An 18,782-nucleotide genomic window follows, 5' to 3' on the forward strand; every position below is an offset into this window, starting at 1 on the left:
ATGTTTGTATATATTTGCTAAAACGGACTCTCCGATCGTGACGGGTCCTCCGTCACAGGGGTACCCCAGGGTTCAATACTAGGATCCCTCTTATTCAATATTTATATTCTCCCTCAGGTTATAACAGGAAATGATATTAGCTTCCATAACTATGCGGATGACACACAGCTCTTCATTACGATGTCACCAGGTGACCTTTGACCCCATCCAATCACTGAATAAATGTTTAGAACAGATAAATGTGTGGATGTGCCAAAACTTTCTCCAGCTGAACAAAAACAAAACTGAAGTCATTATTTTTGGACCTAAAGAGGAACAATCTAGAGCTACAGATCTAGAGAGCTATAGCGCCATAGATTTAGAGCTATAGATCTACAGTTATAGATATAGAGCTATACATCTACAGCTATAGATCTAGAGTCAATGCACAGCTTCAGTTATTACAACTAAAAACTAGCGATCAGCCCGAAACCTGGGAGTAGTGATGGACTCAGACTTGAATCTTGTGAGCCATATAAAGACAGTTACAAAGTCGGCCTTCGATCACCTGAAGAACATCTCCAGGATTAGAGGACTAATGTCTCAGCCAGATCTAGAGAAACTCATCCATGTGTTTATCTTTAGTTGCATTGATTATTGTAACAGCGTCTTCACAGGCCTGTCCAACAAATCAATCCTCCAGCTGATTCAGAAGCTGCTGCTCCTGTTCTCACTAAAACCAGGAAGATAGAGACATAACAGCAGTTTTAAAGTCCCTCCACTGGCTCCCTGTAGCTCAAAGAATAGACTTTAAAATACTGTTGTTAGTTTATAAATCACTGAACAGTTTAGCACCACAATACATCAAAGATCTGCTGTTGTTGTATCAACCGTCCAGACCTCTCCCATCTGCAGCATCCCAACACCTACGTCAGGATGCTATTTGTAGACTTCAGCTCAGCATTTAACACCGTCATCCCAGACAAACTGGTGCTGAAGCTCCTCGAGGTGGGGCTGCCTGCTTCACTGTGCCACTGGATCAGAGTCTTCCTCACCAACAGGTGAGAATCAACATCGTCCCCACTGGTCCTCAACACAGGCACGCCACAGGGCTGTGTGCTCAGCCCAGTTCTCTTCACCCTGTTTACACATGACTGCGTGGCCATCCACCCCACCAACACAGTCGTGAAGTTCACGGACGACACAACTGTAGTGGGTCTCATTTCAGACAACGAGACCCCCTACAGAGAGGAGATTCAGCAGCTCACTCAGTGGTGTTCAGCCAGCAACTTGGTGCTGAACACAGGGAAGACCAAGGAGGTCATTGTGGACTACAGAAGGTTCAGGAGGACGGATCACACTCTCCTTCTCATAGATGGAGAAGAGGTGGAGCGTGTGGACAACATCAAGTTCCTGGGCCTCCACATCACGTCTGACCTCTCCTGGAATACCAACACCTCCCACCTGGTGAAGAAAGCACAACAAAGGCTCTTCTTCCTCAGGAAACTGAGACGGGCTGGACTTTCTTCATGGCTGCTCGTGAACTTTTACAGGGCGACGATCGAGAGCATCCTCTGCCTCAACGTGACTGTGTGGTATGGTAGCTGCACAGCACTGGAGAGGAAACAACTGACACGGGTGGTGAGAACGGCACAAGGCATTGTGGGATGCCCCCTCCCGGACCTGGACTCTATTTACATAGGCCGGGTCAAGAAGAGAGCTGGATCCATAGCCATGGATTCCAGCCACCCGGGCCACAGACTGTTTGTGCCGCTGCCATCAGGCAAGCGGTTCAGGAATATACGGACTACAACCACCAGACTGAGAAACAGTTTCTTCCCGACAGCCGTCAGAGCCATTACTCCCTGCCGCCCCCTCCCACACATATCATAACCTCACATACACCCCCCACCCCCACACAGCCATATTGTTCAGCACTTTGCACTGTCACATCATCTGCACTTTACCATAATTGGACCTGTTGCTTCTTCTTTAGTGTGGTTGGAGTTAATGTTAGTTAATTTTAGTTGAATATATTATTATTGTGTGTTTATTTTATTTGTTGTATTTGACTTTTTGCATGGGAAATTTAGTTGAATCCTGTTCAATGACAATAACTAGATAGATAGATAGATAGCTAGATAGATAGATAGATAGATAGATAGATAGATAGATAGATAGATAGATAGATAGATAGATAGATAGATAGATAGATAGATAGATAGATAGATAGATAGATAGATAGATAGATAGATAGATAGATAGATAGATAGATAGATAGATAGATATCGATCGTCGCCCTGTAATGTGATTTTATCTGTCTGTCTGTCTGTCTGTCTGTCTGTCTGTCTGTCTGTCTGTCTGTCTGTCTGTCTGTCTGTCTGTCTGTCTGTCTGTCTGTCTGTCTGTCTATCTATCTATCTATCTATCTATCTATCTATCTATCTATCTATCTATCTATCTATCTATCTATCTATCAGATTCTGGTTCTGGTCTGCATCCCCAGAACCCCAGAACCAGAACCAAGCATCTATGCACCAAAAATTTGGAACAAACTTCCAGAAAACTGTAAAATAGCAGAAACCCTGACTTCCTTTAAATCTCAACTAAAAACACACCTGTTTAGAGTTTTATTTAAAATGTAATATGTAATAATGTATTGTTTATTCCATGATGCATGACTTTGTGTTTTTGTGTTAATGATGTAAAGCACTTTGAAATGCATTGCTGCTGAAATGTGCTATACAAATAAAAATTGATTTGATTTGATTTAAAATACCTATTTAATATTAATTACAAATAACTCTTATGAAGGAAAAAAGAATAATATTAATATTAAGCTTTAACACTGAATTAGAGTTAGCAAGTGTTGAATTATTAACTCCAGAAGATTTGATATTTTATACTTAACTAGAGTTAAGGTACCAAGCAAAATTTACACTTTCTAGGTTGGACCCATTTAGACACTTTAAAAGTGTTGAAAGTCAAATCTGACAGTTCATTTGGACCTGCTGGATTTGCTGTGTGAATCCTTCTACAGGTGATGTTCTCTGTCAGAGCCAAAGCACAAGTACATGGCTCACCTTTGTGCAGCTACACACATTGATGACCTTAAAAATAATTAAACCTGTTTGGAGTAAATCTGCTGATCCAACACTGTTTTCTTTTTTATTGAATGAAATTACTCTGCAGATGCATTTCATGTGCTTCAGGGCACACAGACTGAAGCGTTACATCTTTATGAGACAAAAACTGAGGAAAATTATTTACATTGGATTGAGGTTTTCACATCCTTTTATTTTTATTTTCTTTATTTTGTGTGTGTTATGTTGTTATCTGAGGATAAAAGCGGTTCCATTTAATCGTTTACATTCAAACACTAAAATATTATGATCATGAAAAAAAACACCAGGTTTGAAGTCAGGTCTAAATACCTGAATTTAATCAAATTTCAGTGTATTTAAGTGATTTTTGACACTTCGTATTCTAATATTGTTCACAGAAAATCTTTGCATAGCTGCTGCACATTTTCACGCCTCCCTCAAAGTGCGAGTATATTTATGCAAAGTTTGACGCAAAGTTAATTTTCATACATGGCAATTTGCGCGTGAAATATGACGATGCACATTTTTGTGCATATGCACGCTTTATTCATGATGCATCCGATGAAAATCAAAAAGCAAAATTATATTTTTCCTGTTTTAGCTTCCCCTCATTGACTTAGTGTTAGATCCAGAACAGAATTTAAGATTCTTCTTCTCACATACAAAGCTCATAATAATCACCTATGTGATACACCAGACATCTGATTGTTTAAGATAGTCCCAGCAGAGCACTCTGCTCTCAGAGAGCAGGCTTACTGCTGGTTCCCAGAATCTCAAAGCATAAAATGGGAGGCAGATCAAACTATTGTGATATGCAAAATGTTTGACCCAGTGAAGTATAATTAAACTTTTGACTTTAAAAAACTTAATAAAAAAATCCCTTAAACAGTTCTCTCTCTCTTATTATTGTGGTATTTAGAAAATAGAAAAAAAAATCAGTAATTCTAATTTACCTAAAACTGGAAAAGTATACAAACATCTGGTTTCAACTATGAATGTTCTCCGATGTGGGCAATAATTTATGACACACTCATAAATTAGTTGTCACTGCACACACAAAATGGAATAAAATGAAAATATTTATTGTACTTTCAAACTATATGAGTAAATAATCTTATTATAAACAGTGATAATGATCACTGCCAAACTAGTAGGCAGATACTTGTTAAAAAATTGCAACAATAAAAATTACATATCTTAAGGACAGAAGAAAATCAGATGAAAACTAGTGTAAAAATACAATCGTTGAAACATCTAAGCAAATAATTCTGAACGAACAATTAAATAAGGAGCCTTTCAGGTCAGAAGGATTTTTAAATACTCTAAGCTGAGTAGAACCTTCTTGATTTTGAAATCACTGAAAAGAAAAACACTTGGCGTCTCTGATAAATTGCTCAACGGGAGGCAGAGCCATAAAGCACAAAATCTTATTGGACAATCAGTCAGTTAATTTCCCCTTGCCCGAGTCTTCTTCCACTAAATTGGAATCCCCACAGTGGTGAAGTCAATTGGCAATTTGGAAGAGAAGTGCTTTGAGGTACTCTGCTTCAATTGAATCAGAGAGCAAAATTTCTATAAAGTGCTATGAAAGGAAAGGCAGTACAAGCAGAGCACTGGGAGATTTTTGAAGAGGAAAGGCTTAAAAATAATGACATCTTTGGAGCAAGTGTGTTATGCATTATGGCTGAGAGTTGTTCTAGCTTTGTATAACTGGTTTAAAGAAATACTGTCTCAATTTAATTTGCCCAAAACAAACTTTAAAAAATGTTGCATTCAATTTGCACATTGTTTTCAGAAGATCAAACAGAAATATTTTTAAGTTGCAGATTTATTATTCAGATATCTCATTTTGAACCCTGCAACCACAAACATTTTTTGTTCTTATTTTTAAAGGTCTACCTTTTACATAGCATAGCATACCTGAGACTGCAGCACTGAAATGAATGTGCACAAATCATACTGCCCATTTCACTAAAGATGAGCTGATTATGTTTTATTGGAAGTCAGATGTATAGTATTCAATAATTCATTGGAATGAGTAAGCTATTATTGGATTTAATTTGACTCTTGTTTTTAAATAGCACTATGGGAAGAAACTTATTACAATTAATAATATTCAAATTGATTTTATGTCCCGTGTATGCTGCTCTGAAATCCTGGTGGAAAATCTAAAGTTAAGTGTGATCATAGGTAAATACCACTGTGCTGCTCTCCTTCTCTTTCTTGTTCTGCGAGTGTGTATGTGCAGGTTTGTGTAGCAGGTAAGAAATTAACATTCATTATAGGCTCCAGTTTGTTGTGGTTTTGTTTGAAACTGTGACTAATTAACTTTCATAGGTTTGTCCCATATCTGGACAGCTGCTGCTCTTTTGTCTCTCAAATTTCTGCATGTTCATTTGTCTTCGAATTCTGATTTGGTGTCAGTCAGCCGCCTCCAGGGAAGCAGTGTCTGCAGTGCGGCATTGGCGCGCCCAGTTCGCCTCCTGCTGTGGCGTGGCGAGAGGGCCACACCTGGTCCTCTTGTTTTTAACTTGCATTTTCTATGTTAATTAGTTTCTATTTTTATTTATTTTGTTTGCAGCCCTTTTTGATTCTTTACATAACTGTAAATTTATTTGGGCCGATATTGTTGTTTCTTTTGTTAGGTTCAGGGTTGTCACATTCATTAACTGTCTTTTCTGTTTGTAGTTGCTGAGGTCGGGTGGCGATGTGGTGACAGTGTCTTCCTCTTCTGTGTGCTGTAATTCCTGAGTTTGGGTGTTCTCACTGCATCTGGTGCTTTAAAGCAGTGGTTCCCGGGCTGCGGACTGGTACCTGTCAATGGACCGATTGGTACCAGGCTGCACAAGAAATAATTAAATATTTCTGTTTTATGTAATATCTGAGTCTGAAGGATCTTTTACTTTGGAAATCCTTTCACCAGATTCTCTTGGTTACGTCTTGTGCCAACATTGAGCTGCAAGCAGCAAAATGAGTGAGAAACAGATCAGATTCTTTGGAAAGTTTCTTTGCTGAGGGGAAAAGACCCAGAGAAGAGACAGGAGAATGGATTTATCCCGGTAGGTGATTCCCACATTCCAAGCAGCTCTGCATGATATGATGACCGTCTGTTAATGAGGGAATGAAGCTCAAACTGCTTCTCTACTTGGAGACCATGAAAACCCTGTGCATAAGCATAAGCTTCAGGTGTCATTGTCTCTCATCACGCCCAGATGGGATCATCTCATTCCAAAGAAACATTTAATTTGCCATTATCGAGTTAAAATTTTCATAGAAATGTTTGTTTTGTGGCGTATCTTATTTAAAGGGATGTCTAAATGCTACCATAGCGACGAGAGTCAGAGAGCGTTAGGGCAGTGATCAAGAGGAGAGGAGTAGAGCTGGTGAGTCTTAAGTCTGGTTCCAAGGGCACAATTTAAGAATTGTCAGCTGACTTTTTCCAAACCTCTGTGACCACAGAACTGATAAAACTACAACAGGTTCGATTGGTTCATATGTCCAGCCACACGTCAGGAGCAACACACCACACGCGAACCAATTCCACTCACGAACATCCCGATTCCAGAAGAAAATCCTGTTAAACCCCCGACATACTGTAGTACTAGGCTATTGGTGGAAAGGAACCTTTGTGCTGTATTGTTTAGGGGCGGAACAGAATAAAAGAGTCCCTGCTAAGATGGAAATGTCTCGTGTGCTTCTGAGTAGCCTCAAGATTTTATTAAATATACATATCAGAGAACAGAACATGATGTCAGAAGTATAGACTACTTAGCGAAAAGAGAGAAAGAATAAGTGAGAACTGATGGCTTGAAAAAATAAGAATGACAACGTCATGAACCAGTTTCAAGTTCCCCCGCCTGAAAAGTTCACGTTCAGAGCTGAAGACTGGACAAAATGGAGAAAGCGTCTCAAGAGGTTTTATATTGCTTCTGGTTTGGAGACACAATCGGAGGAAAACCAAGTAAATACTCTGATACACACCATGCGGGACAAAGCAGAAGATATATTTGTTTCTCTGCATCTGACTCCACAAGAAGTGAGTGAGTACGAAACTGTCAAGGGATGGTTGAATGCTCACTTTGTAGCCCGCCGGAATGTTATGTTTGAGCGGGCGAAATTCAATCAGCACCAACAGGAGACGAGTGAGTCCTTTGATGGCTTTCACACTGCATTACAGTGTTTGGCTGAACACTGTGGATACAGGACTTTGCATGATGAGAAGGTGCTGGACAGATTTGTCATGGGTCTGAGAGATAAAAGACTATCAGAACAGCTACAAATGGACACTGAACTGACGCTAGAGAAGGCGTTAAACAGCCCATCAGAGTGAGCTAGTAAAAAAGCAACAGGAAGTGCTTCATGCTAAGTTCAAGTCAGACATTGCTGGCGCGCAGTTGGATCATGTTCACGCAAGCGTTGAGCGCGCGCTCCAGACAACCGAAGGCGACACACAAATATGTCATCACAAAAGCAACACAAAACATAAAGGCACAGTGCAATTATTTTGGGAAAAAGGGACATTTTGTAGGGTTTGCAGAAATAAAAAAAATATGTGAAGTAAATGCTGGGTTTGCAACAGAAAGCTCACATACAGACAATGATATTGCTTTTCTGGGATCACTTTCTGCAGAAGTTAAATGCAATCTATAAATGACAGAAAACTTGTGGACAGACATAAGACTATTTAAAATAGACACAGGAGCTGATGTCACTGCTGTTCCAGAAACACTGTAGTCTCAGTACCAATTTGGCAAATTAGATAAACCAAAGAAAATCCTACAGGGACCAGGAGGCACCAAATTAAAAGTGGAAGGCATGTTTACAGCAACACTAAGCAACAACAGCGTTAGTAATGAGGAGGACATTTATGTAGTGAAGGATTTATGTACATCATTGCTGAGTGGGTGTGGTGCAATGGCATTAAAATTGGTTTCCAGGGTAAATCAAATAGGGTTGGACTCAATTGATGCTGTGAAGCAGGAGTTTCCTAAACTTTTCACAGAACTAGGACTGATGGAGGGTGAGTATAAGATTGTTCTATCACCAGATGCGCAGCCTTTCTCCCTCTCAACCCGAGGTGGATATCCCTCCCCCTACTGCCTAAAGTTAAAGAGGGCTCAATCAATGTTCCCTGTAATTGTTCATGTGTCTGGGCATACACACAAGCTTCCTGTGGGCATCATCAGTGTGCACAGCGTGGCCATGCACAAGTATTACACCTGTTATAAATCTGGGATCATAGAAAGTTGCATGGCTTATTAAAAGAATCAGATTACATCAGCATTTCATTTCATTTGTTTGCTTTTAATTTCAGTGATTTGCCCAATTAAAAATGAAAAAAAAAATTGCTGTTGATGAGATGCATAGTTTAAGAGTCCTGCTTTAGCCAGGGTGAGAAATGAGACATTACACCTTTCAGACATAACTTTTTGTTCACATTAAAATGTTTTCTGCAGCTTGTGATACAGTATAAATTCTTGTAAAATGTTTAATTACACAGTTTTTTTACGTCTGCCCTTCTCACTTCACGTCAGTCTGCTTCTTGCTTTATGTACTTGAATTCAGCATATTGACTATTAATGGCCTCCATAGTCTGTGGGTGGAGGAGAATGGCCTCATACTTCTTTGCCAGTGTACAAATGTCTTATCCATAGTCAAAAGTCTGAACTCACCGCTTCGATATCAAATGCAGACCATTCCTTTAATTCATGCTCTGAAAAACGAGCATCATTGTGATCACAGAGCTTACTAATAAAAAGAATAATCTCAACGGTGACACGGTCCCTCCACTGTACACTGTACTGTTCTTCTACTTGCACAAACTCCGACAGCCATTTCATCTTAGAAGAAGTGCATTTCTTTTTTATACTGTGGCTTGGTGAGTGGATGTCCCACTTGGACATGATAAGGTGTTAGCTTTCATGTCTCTTAACTCCGCCGCACTATTCTCACCTGCACGGTGCCACAGTGCATTTGACCAAGGCGAGTACACGAAAAACATGTGATGATTGGCTGCGTAGCCAAAGTGAACGGTATCGTATCATTGGCTGGATTCCTGTCACTTTCTGAGTTCGATCACATAGTAGTACAGGAAAAATGTTATTGGTCCATACTCAAAACTGATGTCTGAGCTCAATGTCCAGTTTACATTGGACTTTATTTCATACACTACATAGACGACTGCTGAAGTCCAATCTCCTGTGAAACCGCATTCAGTTTCCCACTGTTGGTGTATGTCGGTGTATGAATGTATCCATTTCTATAACATAGAAAGTACTCCTGGATCAGTGCTTGTATGTCTTTTTGTGTCTTCTCAAACACCCAGTCGGCCAAGACAGATGTTGGTTTATGCTGAGCCAGGTCCTGACTCAGATGGAGTTTTTTTCTCATTAACATTCCTTTCTTTCATACTGCATGCATGCTCAGTATGATGAATAGTTGCAAACTCAACCCTATGTAATCTCCTGGGTGATTACATAGGGTTGCTGTCAGTCTAGTTTTGATAACAACAAAACTAGACTGTGTTATCAAATACAAATATATAAAATAAAGTTTAAGAAAATAGGGAAAAATTTATTTACCAGTATGGAGGAGACAATAAGGGACCGATTGGACAATGAATCTGAGACATTAGTTGTCTTTCCCTTCTGATTGTCAGTCATATTGAGGCCACTTCCTGGATCCCAGGTACCAATCTGTAAAAGAAAAAAACATTGTCCCAGCATGAAGCACGTTATGCAGGAAGACTTAAGAATAATCAATAACCCATTTTGAAACTTATTGCTTTGAGTTTCACTTTGACTGCAACAAAGAGGAAGAAGAGGGGGCCGAGGGAATGGGGCGTGGGCGTAACGGGGCAGTTTTGAAGAAGGGGAGTAAAAAGAGGGGGGTCCTAGACGACTAGGACAACAGCTGTACATCCTCAAAAATAAACATGGTCAAAATGAGATTTCTTTTTTTGCTATTTTGATCAGTCTTGAAATCCACAAGCAGAATGCTTTATTCCACAGATTTATTGTATTTTCCAGTCCATACATTCAAGACTCAATGTGCATTTACAAAAACTAAAAATGAAAAATCTGAGTGAAGCAAAATGTTTAAATTTCTTTTGTGTTATAAGCGTAATAGCTACAAACTATTAAAGGTATTTTTGACTGCAAAAATAGAAAATTTTGCTTGTCATCTTCATAAAGAGACCAAGCTTTTGCATGTACTTCAAATTGTTCAAGAACAGCAGCTGATTTAATTTGAGTATGCCTTTTCAGTCGATTTTAGGGGCAGTGGTTCAGGGTTTAAGAGAACAGAAACACTGTCTCCACAATGGGAAAATTCAGGTCTAACAGTGTTGTTTGACTGTACAAGATTATAGTATAATACATCAGTGGAAAATAAAATTGTGAACCTTTAAATTTTAGTGAAACTTATGTAAATGTTTATTGAATTCAACTATTTTTTGGGTTTACTTAGAAAATAGGCATAGAATAAAAGATAAAACTAATTCCAATTTTTGTCAGTTTGCCTAAAAAATTATATGACTACTGATGTGCTGGTAATTTTACCATCTTTCCCTTTCGGTTCAACACAAAGATGATCTGTACGACATCCTGAGGAAACAGTTGACAGCAATCTGACCCCTCAACAATTTCATGGCTGCTTTCTTCTTGACACCAACAGGGACCAATGTTACAGCTGATCAAGGATTCTGATCTGCCTCATGGCCTTTTGAGGTGCTGACCAGTGGGAGCTGAAAAAGGGAGGGAGGAACGTACATAACAGAGAAGCAAAGTGGAAGAGAACAGCAAAGATCAGTTTGTGCCTCAAGGCTTTTCATGTTCCCATTCTTACTTTAGGTTGTCAAGACAAGTCTCTTTAACACCCCTGTTCTCCGTCCAGCTTCTCAACGATAAGCATCACTAGAGGGGACCACAGACAATCCAACCCTCAGCTGCCACACACTCCTCAAGGCACCTATGATAATCTGAGTGAGTGCTTGAGATAGTCTTTGGAATTGCAAATCAACACTTTAATTCAAGTTTCATGAGACTGGAGAGCTTTTGAATGAGTTTTTATTAATGGAGTAAATTATTCATGGATCTGCCAGAAAACACACTACGTAGACTAAAGGTCAGAAGACGCCGAGAGGAATGCGCCAGTGAGAATAATGAAGTTGAAAGTGCTTGCAGTTCTATGAGTGAACATTATTTGCATCATCAACATTAGTTGGTTCTTCTCTTGTTCATAATCTTGTAAATCTCTGAGTGCTGAACAATGTAGTTCTATTCTCAGGATGCTTCTCTCCGTCTGAGAACATCAATATAATTGAAAAAATGACTTATTGGAGTTTAGATCTATACCCTGAGCCTGACTTGAAATTTGGACTGGGTCAGGTCACAATGGGCTCTGGCTTCTGTGGTGTGTTTATTATAAGCCTACTATACAAACAGGATGGTGAAAACTAAATAAAAATGTGTCATAAAGCTATGCCAATCTGCTTATTCCAATCTAAACAGAGTAGGAGGCAGCTTATCCTGGCGAGGAAAGAAATAAAGTAAGGTGCAGAAGTTAATCAGCCTTAATGATCACTTTCTTATTTTATGTTGGAGCTGCTCTGTGGTGGCTGATGCCACCACATGCCTCCTGCACTCCAAAAGACCCCAGCATCTTCAGCAGCTTGAAAGCTTAAATCAAGGCAACAAGGATCATTATAAGTCTGCAATCAAAATTGTCAGAACAATACAAAGCTGAAGTGAAGGATTAGACAAGAAACACGGGTACCTAAGCAAAACCTGGGTCTGTGGAGCCTTTCCAGCAACACCTCACAGCTCAAGGTCCCAACTTAAGAGCTACACTAGAGAAGTGGATTATTAGAGAATGTAGTTTTGAATATGATTTTGCAAGAATCTTTCCATCTTACCACGCTGTTGGAACTCTTTAGTAGGTGAAGATGAACACAAAGACTATGCTGGAAACACTGACATAGTAACATGCTGAATTGTAGTTAGTGGCATCGAGAAATTCAATTTTAAGTCTCAGTCATTTGTCAAATATAGGTGAACATGTTTAACTAGGATACAGAAATTACAATTAGCTCATGGATAAGGTCAACATTGGTCCATAGATGTTTTTTTAACTCTAAGTCAACTTATCAAATATTTTTTTAACCATGGTTTGTATATTTTATGTGTGGCTTGAAGTTTATGGGTGACATTATTCAATTTTAATGGCTGCATAAACACAGAAATCGCATGATTTTGAACAAGCTGATAAGATGACAATGCTGTCAGAAAGTCAAACTTCACAGGAAAAACACTAGGCTATCATGAAGTTGTTAATGTGATGAGAATGAGTGCAGTAGGACCCAGAGTATGGTGAGAAATTGAGTATAATAATGTCCAAAAACCAGTTGGCAAAGCAAGGACCAACAGGAAAAGACACCAGAGAATGACAGACTTGGAGTGACAAAACAATGGCTAAGGATCCAACAGGGAGCAGATGACAAAGGTAAGATTACAGGGGATAATGAAGGAACAAGAGACAGCTGGTTACAGTCAAGGGCAAGACATGACAACGCAGCGACTAAATTAACCAAAATACAAACAGAGAAACCAAAATCCTCACACAGGCACTCACCTTTTGGCTAGTTACACACCATTCCCCAAAGCAAATAAAGTGCAAAAAAAAATTGCAGAAGTGAATCATAATCATTACAAACCAGATAAACTCTGAATCCCTCTGGCAGCTGTCACTGATAAAAACTGAATTTATTATTATTGTTGCTGTTCTATGTCTGTTTTTTGTTCCTTTCTTTTTCTTCACCTTCTAGTTTGATTTAAGCTTTTTAGTTAGATATTTTATGTTTTTGAATTACTCATTCTTTATATTTTCTTTTTTCTGTTTTGTGCATCTTTCTTTAATAAAGCAAAGTCCGATATCATTCCCACATTATTGGTACTGCAGAACTTCTAAGACTATATTTACTCTCTTACAGAAGTTATGATGTGTATGTTTGTGTTCTCTCATCGGACATCCCAGATTCTAGGTAGCTATGTTTATTGGAATATAAACCATTTTTGCTACACTTCAAACCCAAGTGTCAACAGTTCAAATAGTCAACTCAAGACCACAAAGCAGCATGTACAATGTAATCTATTGATATTTTTGGTCACAAAACTTTAAATGTCATTACTGCATCATCCCAGTTGAATGCTGCAGGATTCACAACACAATATTATGCTTGTATGGATCTATTGTGGTATTGTGGAGGCCACAGGCTGCGGCCCCTTCTTCCTGCTAAATGGCAAATGTGCCCTAGACTGGTTATACCTGATGCCAGGTTCTCAGCTCCACTGGACCTCCATAACAAACCATCTGTAGTTTTTTGTTCCTATGATAAAAGAGTGTATATCAGTGCTATTGGTGTGTTTCGCAGAATTCTGTATAAATTTGAAGCATAATGTATAAATTTGTATAAATAAGGTATAAATTTGAAATAATTAGTGACAGGCAGTCTTCTGGGTTGTAATTTCACTCCAAATAATACAGCTCTGATGGGTCGATTGCAAAGGCCCTAGAAGGATTAAGATCACTATCTGAAAATTCTGGTGTGTCCCCTAATGTCTTTGTTTGAGCCTGGTTATGTGATTACTTGTGTGTAAGGGCTTTATTAAAGTGTAATTGTTAATTTACTTACCAAGTATATCATCATCATATTCCTCAGGTTTATTCTTATAGCACCACGGATATTACTGCTCTAATACTTATTTTTCTAGTGATCATAAATGATCAACAGTGTTGATCATTTATGTGTTTCAGAGAATGTTATGTTGGCTTCCCACAGGTTTTCCTGTTTTCACACCCCACAGCCAAATGGTAATGGTGCAGATGTCCATAGTCTCACCAGCACAATCTCTTTGATGAAAGTCAGTAGAATGGTACTCTCCCATGTGACACTTTGTAGAATCATCTGAGACATAAGTGTTTGTGATTTGCCAATAGATTATAAACCAATCTCCCATTTGCAAAATGGGAGATTATATATATATATATATTTTTTTTTCCCCTCTCACCCACCGCGGGTGGTTCTTATCCTCTGAGCTCGGGTCCTCTACCAGAGGCCTGGGAGCTTGAGGGTCCTGCAGTATCTTGGCTGTGCCAAGGACTGCACATTTCTGGACTGAGATGTCTGATGTTGTTCCTGGGATCTGTTGTAGCCACTGCTCCAGTTTGGGGGTTACTGCCCCGAGGGCCCCGATGACCACAGGCACCACTGTGGTCTTCACCTTCCAGGCCCTCTCCAGTTCTTCCCTGAGGCCCTGGTATTTCTCCAGTTTCTCGTGCTCCTTTTTCCTGATGTTGCAATCACTTGGTATTGCTACATCTACCACAACGGCTTTCCTCTGTTGTTTATCCACTACGACAATGTCTGGTTGGTTCGCCACATATATATATATATATATATATATATATATATATATATATATATATATATATATATATATATATATAAATAAAAAAACCCTAATATACACTGCTCAAAAAATAAAGGGAACACTCAAATAACACATCCTAGATCTGAATGAATGAAATAAATATGAAAATAATTTCCACCTGTTGTCTATTCCATTTGCACAACAGCAGGTGATATTGATTATCAATCAGTGTTGCTTTCTAAGTGGACAGTTTGATTTCACAGAAGTTTGATTTACTTGGAGTTATATTGTGTTGTTTGAGTGTTCCCTTTATTTTTTTAGCAGTATATAATTATATATATATATATATATATATATATATATATATATATATATATATATATATATATATATATATATATATACACCAGAGCAATAGAGGCCCAGATCTACCACACCAGACAAGACCCAAGGTGTAGGTTGTGCAAGGAGGCCCCTGAGACAGTCCAGCACATCACAGCAGGGTGCAAGATACTGGCAGGAAAAGCGTACATGGAACAACATAACCAAGTGGCAGGCATTGTGTACAGAAACATCTGTGCAGAATATGGACTGGAAACCCCGAGATCAAAGTGGGAAACACCCCCAAAGGTGGTGGAGAACGCCAGAGCTAAGATCCTGTGGGACTTCCAGATCCAGACAGACAGAATGGTAATGGCGAACCAACCAGACATTGTCGTAGTGGATAAACAACAGAGGAAAGCCGTTGTGGTAGATGTAGCAATACCAAGTGATTGCAACATCAGGAAAAAGGGAGAAACTGGAGAAATACCAGGGCCTCAGGGAAGAACTGGAGAGGGCCTGGAAGGTGAAGACCACAGTGGTGCCTGTGGTCATCGGGGCCCTCGGGGCAGTAACCCCCAAACTGGAGCAGTGGCTACAACAGATCCCAGGAACAACATCAGACATCTCAGTCCAGAAATGTGCAGTCCTTGGCACAGCCAAGATACTGCGCAGAACCCTCAAGCTCCCAGGCCTCATGTAACACAGATGATTGCTGAACCTGAAAGCAATTGCAGAAAGGCAGAGAAAGACCAAGACATCACACATTTCTGCAGAAGAACAAACCAGGCTCTAATAGGCAAAATATTTGAGCATTTTAGAGGTGGAGTTGGAGCAATGTTTCACAGATGAATTGGAAAAACAATCAACAAAATGTGTTGATGGGAAGACTGAAGTTCAAGCACTGGTTGTTAGCTGTGAAAAACAGGGCATTTTGGAACTTATAGTGTGAGTGCCTTTCTGGAGGGTCATTGGCACAGAATAAAACTATAATGTATAAAATATGACCTTCTGAGCTTAACATGTGCAGTTTGAAATATCTGGTTTGAAAATAGTTTTTACAAAACTGCTTAGCTCCAACCTCTTTCTTACAAACTCTGTGTGACTACCTTGGCTCCCAATGTAAATAATTAATGGCTGCTTAGAACAGGAAGGGACAAATAAACATTTTGAAAGCTGTTACAGATACTTGCATCTCCCTTTAGAATCTGGTAAAATGAGTTTCTGCTGATCAAAATTTTGCAAAAACCGGAGATTAGAAACCAGCCTTGAAATTTTATATGAATTCATCTCTATGCCTCCACGTATGGAAGGCAGTTATATCAAGTAAGGGATTCACAGAAAACGACAAGATGTCTGAAAACATAAATACAAAGATAAAATGTAGAAAAAAGTGGTTTGCAGAGCCCATTCACTCTAACTTTCATGTGTTTAACCCTCATTTCATCCCTTGAACAACATCAATCATTATGGAAGTTTAAAACAAACATCAGAGTATAAATGTCACATATAGTTTTTGAAAAGTAATCACTTTTTTCATGAACAAACTTCAATGTCTTGACAGTTTTAGTTTACTTAAGCTGACTGAGCTAACTCAACTGTTGGCTAACCAATTAGAATGTCTGACATTAAAGTATTAACTCAGAATAGTTCATCATGTGAATAACAGAGCTATTCCATAAAAACATTCTACAGTGCCATCCCACCAGATTTCCACATAAATGTGAATACTTTAACTTACAAAGTTTAAAGACACGGGTTAAATTTCACAAGGAAACATGGGGTTTTAGTTTATTTAACAATAAACACATTTTATTCTGTTTACAGGTAAATTGGGTCAAATAGATATGCATTCATGTTTTAATTCGTAGCAGTTCTGAAAAAAACCTGTATTATCCTCCTTCAATTTCTCAATCAGGCACTATTTTGCTTTTTTGTATCACACAAAATCCATAAGAAATGGATTAGTTTGATGAGGTATAAAGACCAATAAGCCAAATGATCTCTGATGTCACTGAAAGCTTAAGAGGTTTGTGAGATGAGATGATGAGTATGTGTGTTTTAGGTAGAATTTTTACGTAGAGATTGAGCACATTTCTGAGTTCAAGTCTCACACACACACACACACACACACACACACACACACACACACACACACACACACACACACACACACACGCACACACACGCACACACACACACACAACGTTCACACTGATCATTGACTAATTTTACCCACTGTGGCACACAGATTGACTGTTTTTTCTTTGTCCAACTCATTAAATTTGTATTTGAAGACCGAAGATTTACACACAAACAAATTAGAAAATGCATAACCTTCTCAAGACCCTCTTCTTTGAGACTAATAACATCAAGGTCGAAGTCTGTTCTCAGGCCATTGGTCCTGTTGAAAGAGATTCTTCCAGTCAAGCCATCCCAGTGTGCCTGCAGACAGAAGGAGTAAGACATAGGTCATCAGAGAACACAACAACCCGGCAACATCAAGTCTGCTCCTCTGCTATTGGTTTGATGTCAGCCTTGAAAGAAACATCCAGAAAATCTTCCTTTTCTCTGTTTGTGTACAGTCTTTTCTGTTTGAAGGCTCTAAACTGACTCCAACTCCGTGTGTAACAATGGAAAAGGAATTACCCTATCTTTACAGATATTTAAATATTGTAGCATGAAAGTGACTCACAACAGAGATGGCTTGGCAAATCATCACAGTTTCTCCAGACAGAGAGAAATGCACTTCAGGGCCCATCTTTGAATCAGCGAGTGGGAGCAACAGATTTGGAAGTTCTTCTGTGAGCTACTCAAAATCTTTCTGACACTACAGCTGTGTCTGAGTGCCTCTTCATTTACAGAAGTGTTGTGGCATATCTGAGGATGTTTTACTTCAGTGGAGATCATTGTAAATTTGTATTATGTACTAAAGAAAACATTCACTGTAAGTCACCCGAGCACAATTACCTTTGCTTTTCAAAATCCTTCCATTCATTATCTTATACGCTTAATAGTAATGTCACTAATGGGTGCTGGTGCCTATCTCCAGTGGTCAATGGGAGGTGTTGGTCACCCTGGACATGTTGTCAGTCTTTTGCATGTTTTTCAGTCTCATTGTAGATATTTAAAGTTTCCTTATTTGGAATCATATCAGATGGTTTTAAAGCATTTACTTTATTCACATGTTTGTTCTGCTTTCATTTGTTCATTCTTTGAAACTCCTAAGTTTGACAAAAACTCATTTTAATGTCAGACAAACAAGCTTGTGAAAATGTAAAATGCAGTCACCATTGGGAACTGGGGTTTGGCTCTTTGTTGGGGATTTTCTGTTGCCTGCTGCTTCCCTCTTCGCCTGCTAAATGGTGTCTCGAGGCTGCACTACCTTGGAGGGCAGCCTCAGGTGTGCTGACTATCACCTAATCATCCAGGTGTATATGAGGAGCAGGCTGCCAGCACGTCAACACCGGAGTGTTTGCTAGTTATGGTACTCTTTGCTCCTCTGAGCTTGCTCTGTGTTTTTCTGAGATTACTTCTAGTAATATATACCTGTTGCTTATCCCTCAGGTAGTGATGGTGAGATGAAGCCATGACACTAGTGTCCAATCTTTGCCAAAGTCTGCTTCCTACCTTTAAATAAAATAAGAAACAATGAAGAAAACAGTTCCTCATAAGCAAATCTAATGCATCTGCAAATGTTCAGTTCACCTTACCTTGTTAGGGCTTATCAAATCAAAATGTTCCCACATAGGGGATATCTATCTATCTATCTATCTATCTATCTATCTATCTATCTATCTATCTATCTATCTATCTATCTATCTATCTATCTATCTATCTATCTATCTATCTATCTATCTATTAAACTCTCCAAACACCAAACTAACTGTCTCAAACTAAATAACCACTCTCCAAACTTTGCTATCCAAACTATCAAACCTCTATCCAT

The 18,782-nt window shown here is 39.0% G+C and overlaps 1 protein-coding gene across 3 annotated transcripts in view; it reads right to left on the bottom strand.

Annotated features, from left to right (window-relative positions):
- grik2 (glutamate receptor, ionotropic, kainate 2) overlaps positions 1 to 18,782 on the bottom strand; it is a 303,200-nt gene that overhangs the window by 88,887 nt on the left and 195,531 nt on the right. For 2 of the 3 annotated variants that reach the window (XM_055023183.1, XM_055023180.1), the window contains exons 9-10: positions 17,171 to 17,278; positions 9,665 to 9,778 (exon numbers count right to left, since the gene is read on the bottom strand). In XM_055023183.1, the coding sequence (XP_054879158.1) occupies positions 9,665 to 9,778; positions 17,171 to 17,278 (222 nt within the window). Of the gene's footprint in view, positions 1 to 9,664; positions 9,779 to 17,170; positions 17,279 to 18,382; positions 18,464 to 18,782 lie in introns of all 3 variants that reach the window. The other variant, XM_055023182.1, reaches the window with a different exon arrangement.

The sequence above is a fragment of the Poeciliopsis prolifica genome, unplaced genomic scaffold, assembly GCF_027474105.1.
Source record: "Poeciliopsis prolifica strain line A6 unplaced genomic scaffold, Auburn_PproV2 SCAFFOLD096, whole genome shotgun sequence".
NCBI classification, from domain to species: domain Eukaryota; kingdom Metazoa; phylum Chordata; class Actinopteri; order Cyprinodontiformes; family Poeciliidae; genus Poeciliopsis; species Poeciliopsis prolifica.